The 10,000-nt window shown below is 44.2% G+C and overlaps 1 protein-coding gene across 1 annotated transcript in view; it reads right to left on the bottom strand.

Annotated features, from left to right (window-relative positions):
• The window catches only part of cdk20 (cyclin dependent kinase 20), a 15,651-nt gene extending 7,175 nt beyond the window's left edge, over positions 1 to 8,476 (bottom strand). Inside the window, exons 1-5 of the mRNA XM_078254110.1 lie at positions 7,851 to 8,476; positions 7,139 to 7,237; positions 6,080 to 6,193; positions 3,225 to 3,413; positions 674 to 795 (exon numbers count right to left, since the gene is read on the bottom strand). Coding sequence (XP_078110236.1) covers positions 674 to 795; positions 3,225 to 3,413; positions 6,080 to 6,193; positions 7,139 to 7,213 — 500 coding nt within the window. The 5' untranslated portion in view covers positions 7,214 to 7,237; positions 7,851 to 8,476. The remainder of the gene's footprint in view (positions 1 to 673; positions 796 to 3,224; positions 3,414 to 6,079; positions 6,194 to 7,138; positions 7,238 to 7,850) is intronic.
• Positions 8,477 to 10,000: the final 1,524 nt, after the last annotated feature.

Here is a 10,000-nt window from a genome sequence, read left to right as displayed (position 1 = left end):
TGTACTATACAACCTTATGTTGAATTATCAGGTACCAATTAGTATCTAAAGCATATTTATAGTTTGGTTATTAGGTTTATACAAAGTCAACAACAACAACAATATGAGTAGTCTTAGTAATACTTATGAGTATTTTCAGTATTAATATTTTTTGGTTTGGTTGTAGTTTTCTCACCAGAGATCGACTCCTCGTCGTACTTTCTGGCTCCGTACAGCAGCTCAGGTGCTCTGTACCATCTGAACACACACACACACACACACACACACACACACACACACACACACACACACACACACACACACACACACAAGATACACACACACACACACACACCACATACCACATACACACACACCACATACACACAGAGACACACACACACACACACACACACACACACACACACACATACACACAGACACACACACACACACACACACACACATACACACACACACACACACACAGACACACACACACACACACACACACACACACACGAGTTAGCAGAGTCTCTCCTTCCTGATTCTGTGTTTTAATGAACTAATACATATCATCAACCTGTAATGATGCTCTGTATGAAAGCAGGAGCGTCTCTATGTAAATAATAACAAATATAAAGATCTGCAGACTGTTTCCTACATACATCAAGTTGTTATAACTGTGTGTTACCTGGTGGCCACCTGGTGGCTGTACAGTCTCTCTCCCCGCTCGCTGAACAGTCTGGCGAGACCAAAGTCTGCTATCTTCAGGTGACCTGAGGAGCTGATGAGGAGGTTGGCTGGCTTCAGGTCCTACACACACAGACACACACACACACACACACAATACACACAGACACACACAATACACACAGACAGACACCCACACACACACACACACAGACACACACAATACACACAGACAGACACCCACACACACACACACACAGACACACACAACGCACACACACACACAGACAGACACACACACACACACACACACACACACACACACACACACACACACACACACACACACACACACACACACACACACACACACACACACACACACACAGACACACACACACACACACACACACACACACACACACACACACACACACACACACGCACACAAACACACACACACGCACGCACAGACACACACACACACACAGACACACGCACGCACACACACACACACACACACACACACACATACACAGACAGACAGACACACACACACACACACACACACACACACACACACACACACACACACACACACAAACAGACACACACACATCAGGGCTTTTATTCTGAAGGGCTACAGGAAAAGAAACTCAAGTCAGGATGAAGTAGAGAAGTGACGTCCCTCCCCTTCCGGTGGACTGCCATGGGACCTTTTTTGTTGGTAAGAATCTGTGCGGTAGTGAACGGGGGGAGACTGATGATGGTTTGATCCCGTTTGAACTGAGCCATGAGTTACACATTTGATGTTCAATTTCAAAGATAATTTTGCAAGTGAAGGAAGTCTCAGTATGTCATAAAACTGTTGAAATATAAGACTGTGAAAATGTGACGTCTAAGTGACGTCTCTCTGAAGTTACAATGTCTGTGTTTTTGGTTCTGGGACTCACACGAGCGAAGTCAGAGCCCGTCTACGGAGACCCATTTCACTTCCTATTCAGCCCCATTGTACCGAATGTGGTTGCAGTTCCACCAGAGTTCCACTGGGGGTGATCACGGTCCAGTGCTAAATGAATGGGACTCTATGGAGCTAGATGCTAAATGAATGGGACTCTAAATGAATGGGACTCTATGGAGCTAGATGCTAAATGAATGGGACTCTATGGAGCTAGATGCTAAATGAATGGGACTCTATGGAGCTAGATGCTAAATGAATGGGGCTCTATGAAGCTAGATGCTAAATGAATGGGACTCTATGGAGCTAGATGCTAAATGAATGGGGCTCTATGGAGCTAGATGCTAAATGAATGGGACTCTATGGAGCTAGATGCTAAATGAATGGGACTCTATGGAGCTAGATGCTAAATGAATGGGGCTCTATGGAGCTAGATGCTAAATGAATGGGACTCTATGGAGCTAGACGGCTAAATGAATGCGAGTCTATGGAGCTAGAGGCTAAATGAATGGGACTCTATGGAGCTAGATGCTAAATGAATGGGACTCTATGGAGCTAGAGGCTAAATGAATGGGACTCTATGGAGCTAGAGGCTAAATGAATGGGACTCTATGGAGCTAGATGCTAAATGAATGGGACTCTATGGAGCTAGACGGCTACATTTGTCTCTTTCGCCTGATTGTCGTTGAGAAATCTCAGATTTGATTGTAGTTTTTGCAAGTTCAACATGGATTATAGGTCAAAAGTTGAATGAACGAGTACTTAAGTCCTTTTGATTTCTTACAGGTTGAGTCGTTGTTGCCCATAACACGCTAGCATTCTGCTAATGAATGCTGATTGGTCAGTGAAGGACTGATTACGATCGGAGATCCCGCTTCACGGCATCCGAAGCAGAACCAGAATGTCAGAGTGAATATTTCGGCGTGGTCTTTAAAACATTAGCAAACCTCTTTCTAGCACGTGTATTAACAGAGAGAGCCTAACCTGTCAGCTGTGTTGTATTAACAGAGAGAGATTAACCTGTCAGCTGTGTTGTATTAACAGGGAGAGTCTAACCTGTCAGCTGTGTTGTATTAACAGGGAGAGATTAACCTGTCAGCTGTGTTGTATTAACAGGGAGAGTCTAACCTGTCAGCTGTGTTGTATTAACAGGGAGAGGCTAACCTGTCAGCTGTGTTGTATTAACAGGGAGAGGCTAACCTGTCAGCTGTGTTGTATTAACAGGGAGAGGCTAACCTGTCAGCTGTGTTGTATTAACAGAGAGAGTCTAACCTGTCAGCTGTGTTGTATTAACAGAGAGAGTCTAACCTGTCAGCTGTGTTGTATTAACAGAGAGAGTCTAACCTGTCAGCTGTGTTGTATTAACAGGCATGACAAAAAATGATATCCTGAGAAAAGTGGATGTTGAGGGGTACAGCTCCATAGAGTCCCATTCATTCTGCACTGGCCTGGGAGCGCCCCCTATATGGATCTCTGGTGGAACTGCAACCAGGTCAGAAGCCGGAAGTTTTCCCCTTATTAGACATTCTCTGGCGATATCGACCCTGAAAAACCAGTATCTGTCGACCCCTACTTCCTACACGTGTGGGCTCACCCGGTGCATGATGTTGTTATGATGCAGGAAGGCCACGCCCTTCAGCAGCATCATCATGTAACCTTTGACCTGAGCCGGGGTCAAAGGTCGGCGAGAGTTCCTGATGACCTCTGAGAGGTCGGACAGCATGAAGTCAAACACCAGGACGAAGCCCGTCCCATGAGGGAAGACGTCCTTCAGCTTCACCACCTGAGGAAGAGGACGAGGAGTGTGACAGGCCGATATCAATACAAATATTCAGTGATTTAGAAATACGATATTACGATATATATATATATATATATATATATACACACAGTATCTCACAAAAGTGAGTACACCCCTCACATTTTAGTAAATATTTCATTATTTCTTTTAATGGGACAACACTGAAGAAATTACACTTTACTACAATGTAAAGTATTAAGTGTACAGCTTGTATAACAGTGTAAATGTGCTGTCCCCTCAAAATAACCCAACACACAGCCATTAATGTCTAAACCCTGGCAACTAAAGTCAGTTCACCCCTATGTTAGATTCCCATAGAGGCAGGCAGACTTTTATTTTGAAAGGCCAGTTATTTCATGGATCCAGTTCCCTTGGTCCCCCCATCATCACATACCCTTCACCATACCCCCCCATCATCACATACCCTTCACCATACCCCCCCATCATCACATACCCTTCACCATACCCCCACATCATCACATACCCTTCACCATACCCCCCCATCATCACACACCCTTCACCATACCCCCCCCATCATCACATACCCTTCACCATACCCCCATCATCACATACCCTTCACCATACCCCCCATCATCACATCCCCTTCACCATACCCCCCCATCATCACATACCCTTCACCATACCCCCCACATCATCACATACCCTTCACCATACCCCCCACATCATCACATACCCTTCACCATACCCCCCATCATCACATACCCTTCACCATACCCCCCCCATCATCACATACCCCTTCACCATACCCCCCCCATCATCACATACCCCTTCACCATACCCCCCACATCATCACATACCCTTCACCATACCCCCACATCATCACATACCCTTCACCATACCCCCCCCATCATCACATACCCTTCACCATACCCCCCATCATCACATACCCTTCACCATACCCCCCCATCATCCCATCCCCTTCACCATACCCCCCCCATCATCACATCCCCTTCACCATACCCCCCCCATCATCACATACCCTTCACCATACCCCCCATCATCACATACCTTCACCATACCCCCCATCATCACATACCCTTCACCATACCCCCCACATCATCACATACCCTTCACCATACCCCCCCATCATCACATACCCTTCACCATACCCCCCCATCATCACATACCCTTCACCATACCCCCCATCATCACATACCCTTCACCATACCCCCCATCATCACATACCCTTCACCATACCCCCCACATCATCACATACCCTTCACCATACCCCCCATCATCACATACCCTTCACCATACCCCCCATCATCACATACCCTTCACCATACCCCCATCATCACATACCCTTCACCATACCCCCACATCATCACATACCCTTCACCATACCCCCCCATCATCACATACCCTTCACCCATACCCCCCATCACCACATACCCTTCACCATACCCCCCCATCATCACATACCCTTCACCATACCCCCCCATCATCACATACCCTTCACCATACCTAGAGATTAACATGGTTGTATATCAGTTAGCCTAACAGCTGGTTGGATTTGCATTGAGAGATGATTTTATGGAAAGTACCCCATGAATAATAAAATAATATGCAAATGCAGTTTAAAAATAAACCTACAGAGGAACATCAAAATATATTAAAGTTCTGATAAATAAAATGTCTAAAAATACAAACATAAGATATGAAACTTAAAGTCCTTTGAACAAAAACACAAAAACAACAACAAATCAAAGAGTTTTGCCAACAGGGCCGCTGTAGAGCGCCCCCTGGGGGACAAACTACGCAACGCCAACACTCACAACATGGTTGAAGGGGGTTTTGTCCGGTTTTGTTGTTGTTTTTTTAAATATTAATTTATTGGCCATTATAAATGCTGATACCGATAGTTTGGAAAATGCCTAATATCGGCCGATATATCAGTCGGGCTCTACTGCGAAGCGGAGCTGTTTTTATTTCGGCGCCCTCCAATCTGTCTGACCACACTGGCTGCAATCAGGAGCGATCATTTCAATGTCTCCTCTGTTTATTCCACGAGCCAGTTAGGTAATCAAATACAGGAAGTCCACAGCGCGGACGGATACTTCACAAAATACAACAAATTTCAAAATAAAACACCCAGGTTCATGATGATTTCTTGACTTCTCAACTGTGTCTAGAGCGAGACGCGATCAGACACATGGAGAGACAGACAGAGAGGGACACACACACACACACACACACACACACACACACACACACACACACACACACACACACACACACACACACATACACACACACACACACACACACACACACACACACACACACACACACACACACACACATACATAGACATACACACACACACACACACACACACACACACACACACACACACACACACACACACACACACACACACACACACACACACACACACACACACACACACACATACACACACACACACACACACACACACACACACACACAGGGTGAGAGAGAGAGCTGTTTTGTAGAGTGGAGAGGAAAAGAATTGCTTGTGAGCGGCGTGGAGAAATGAGTATGAATCTACGCTGCACGGCCGGCGGCGTGTTCCCGCTGTGAGGCTGACCTCTGACCTCTGACCTCTGACCTCTGACTCCAACATGGCGTCCTCTGATACTCACATACTGGTTGTCTTCGATCTCCTGCAGGGCCTTGATCTCCCGTAGAGCCTGGTTGGGGATGCCGTCCTCCAGCCGCCTCAGAGCCACTTTCTTCAGAGCCACCGTCTCTCCTGTCTGACGGACAACACGTCATCGTCAACACACTCGCCTCATGTTTTTCTCTGCTTGTGGTGACGTGTTCTGAGTTGTTTTTTATCAGCGGAAATTCTGGCCCTAACACCAATACTTTTATTACTGATAAAGCAAGGTACTCAGACCTGTGCAGAGATGTATCAACTGTGAGAGGAGCATTAGGCCTCCTGCTCAGAGCGGCGTGAGCGTGTCGGCTGCGTGGCGTGAGCGTGTCGGCTGCGTGGCCTGAGCGTGTCGGCTGCTTGGCGTGAGCGTGTCGGCTGCGTGGCGTGAGCGTGTCGGCTGCGTGGCGTGAGCGTGTCGGCTGCGTGGCGTGAGCGTATCGGCTGCTTGGCGTGAGCGTGTCGGCTGCGTGGCGTGAGCGTGTCAGATGCTTGGCGTGAGCGTGTCGGCTGCGTGGCCTGAGCGTGTCAGATGCTTGGTGTGAGCGTGTCAGCTGCTTGGCGTGAGCGTGGCGTGAGCGTGTCAGATGCGTGGCGTGAGCGTGGCGTGAGCGTGTCAGCTGCGTGGCGTGAGCGTGGCGTGAGCGTGTCAGCTGCGTGGCGTGAGCGTGTCAGCTGCTTGGCGTGAGCGTGTCAGCTGCGTGGCTACATTTCTGGTGTGTAAAGACATAGAAAATGCCACACAGCTGACACGCAACAGAAACGCCACGCTCACGCCACGCAGCCAGCGTGCAGGAGGCCTAACGTGGAGATAATCTGGTCAAGCTACATTCTGATATGCTTCCTCTGGCCTTCAGAATAAAAGTTATTTATGTTTGTTTTGGCTTTCTGAAACCAGACTTCAGTCTGCGTTTTGGAGAGTTACATAAAGTTGACACTGTATTTTACCTAAAACTAAAGGTCTTAATGGATCCGTTGGTTATTAAAGATTATTAAAAAACTGATGGTAGTTAAGTGAGTCAGTGTTGTTGACCAGCTGAGTTACCTCGATGTGTTTGGCCTTGAAGACGATGCCGTGAGCTCCTTCTCCGATCCGACCCAGAATACTGTACTGCTCCATGTCTTCACTGTCTCTGCATTAGAGCTGGGCGATATGGAAAAAAGTCAAATATCCCCATATTTTTGACCAAATACCTCAATATCGATATTGTAGGGTTGACAATTGGTGCTTTCACAATATGCATATACACACAATGAGATTTTTGATAAATAATCATCAGTTATGTTGATATAATGACTATGTGGGTAAAGGCAAATAATAGAACAGCTAGAACAGTCTGGTGTGTTCAGAAAACGACATCACTTTACTGTAATGCAGCCTTTAAAACCAGGAAAAGACACTTATGTCATATCAGGATATTACGATGTCCAAAATGTAAGAGAATATCTAGCCTCATATATCGATATCGATATAATATCGATATATTGTCCAGCCCTACTCTGCATTAACCCGGACCACGAGTCTAAGCAGTGAACCGGACCCGCGGTGAGCCGGACCAGTCCTGACTGAACTGTGTCTGGTAAACTGTCCAGTTCTGACAGATTCAGATGTGTAAGTCTTGTGAAATCAAATATGTCCTTACTGTATTCAATGATTTAATTCAGTTCAGTTCAGAATTCTTTGAAATCTTTATTAATCCCCAATTAATTTGCAGCTTCCCAGTGAGTCCAAACACTCAGTTCCCGTAAAAACTCACCAAACTATAGCTACATGTTGAGGCTGTTGTGTTCAGACAACATGATGCACTTGACAAGTTTGTTGTCAAGCGAGTATTCAACTGTTGTGATAGAAAAACACCAGTTTGAGTCTTTGTTGTAGTTTCCACTTGACAAGGAGAAGCCAAAAAGCAGCGACACTGAAGCAAAAAACGTACTCCGTTAATAAATCTCGCAGTTCACTGACGTTGTTGCGTATCTGCTTAATAATATTAAAGTTACTTAAAAAATACATTAAATACTTTAAACATTATACACTGTTATTTGATTCGGCGTGTAAAACAACCGCAAAAAAACAGCCTGTTGTAAAGAAATATCAACTTTTAGAAAAGAAAACAACGTTAGCCACTGCGCTGGAGCTAACAGCCTGTTGGCTACGTTGCCTTGGTAACCTTGCTAGCTAAGCTAGCTCAGCTAAAACGTAAAAATCATCAACCATTATCCTCTCTAAATGCTGCACGTGTCGCACCACGTGTGCCCGACACAAACCTAAAAGAAGCTTTTATAAAATACACACTTTTTCACGCGTAGGACGGTTTTTAACTAATTAGGTTAAACCATAAACGAGCCTCCGCAGAGCCGCCAGCGGTCCGCCATGTTTGTTTACAGTGACGTCACGAGGCTCCCACTACAGAACTATAGCGAATAGAAGAGACTCAGCCGTCAGCCTGTGACGTCATACAACATTCAGTTTAAGGAGAAGAATACAAACATAACAAGTCATCACCAAAGGGAATTATTATGTACATACCTATCTATTTAATATGATTTTCTTTGCCCTATTTAACCCTCCTGTTGTCCTCGGGTCAAATGTTCAAAAAGTTTGAAATGTGGGTTTCTTTCACCAAATTGTGAAAAAAAAGTGTCAAAAACATCGAAAAAAAGTGACAAAAAAATTGGAGAAAAAAGTGACAAAAATATCGAAAAAGTGACAAAAATATCGGAAAAAGTGACAAAAAAATTGTAGAAGAAAGTAACAAAAACATCGAAAAAAAGTGACAAAAAAATGAAAAAAAAAAGTGACAAAAAAATTGGAGAAAAAAGTGACAAAAATATCGAAAAAAAAAAGTGACAAAAATATCAAAAAGAGTGACAAAAAAATTGGAAAAAAAGTGACAAAAACATCAAAAAAGTGACAAAAAAATTGGAAACAAGTGACAAAAATATCGAAAAAAGTGACAAAAAAATTGGGGAAAAAAGTGACAAAAATATCGAAAAAGTGACAAAAAAATTGGAAAAAAGTGACAAAAACATCAAAAAAGTGACAAAAAAGATGAAAAAAAAAGTGACAAAAACATCGAAAAAGTGACAAAAAAAATTGGAAAAAAAGTGACAAAAACATCAAAAAAGTGACAAAATTTATTGAAAAAAGTGACAATATGAAAAAAGTGACAAAAATATTGAAAAAAGTGACAAAAAAATTGGGGAAAAAAGTGACAAAAATATCGAAAAAGTGACAAAAAAATTGGAAAAAAGTGACAAAAACATTTTAGACCCAGAAAAACTAAACGTTGCACGGTCGACGGGAAGACAACACGAGGGTTAAGAGAAGAACCTCTGGAGTCATCCTGAGGGAAATCATCAGCAGTCGCAGAACAAACTGACAGACTTAGTGTCATAAATATAAAAATGGGTAACAATAAGAATAATATGAATGTCAAAATGTAAACAGTTGGTAAACAGTGAGGGTCATAGAAAATAAACAATATTTCAAGATTCAAGATTAACTTTACTGTCCCACATCGTGGGACATTTTTCTTCGGCCCTTAACCCGTGCTGCAGCCATGGTAACAACAAACAAACACAGACAGCATGAACAAACAACAGATACTCCTGTGTGTGTGTGTGTGTGTGTGTGTGTGTGTGTGTGTGTGTGTGTGTGTGTGTGTGTGCGTATGTGTGTGTGAGTCTCTCTGTGTGTGTGTGTGTGTGTGTGTGTGTGTGTGTGTGTGTGTGTGTGTGTGTGTGTGTGTGTGTGTGTGTGTGTGTGTGTGTGTGTGTGTGTGTGTGTCTCTGTGTGTGTGTGTCTCTGTGTGTGTGTGTGAGTCTGTGTGTGTGTGTGTGTGTGTGTGTGTGTGTGTGTGTGTGTGTGTCTGTGTGTGTGTGTGTGTGTGTGTGTGTGTGTGTGTGT

The sequence above is a fragment of the Sander vitreus genome, chromosome 7 (genome assembly GCF_031162955.1).
Source record: "Sander vitreus isolate 19-12246 chromosome 7, sanVit1, whole genome shotgun sequence".
NCBI lineage: Eukaryota > Metazoa > Chordata > Actinopteri > Perciformes > Percidae > Sander > Sander vitreus.
The sequence above is the reverse complement of the archived record's forward strand: the minus strand, read 5'-3'. Positions and strand labels throughout refer to the sequence as shown.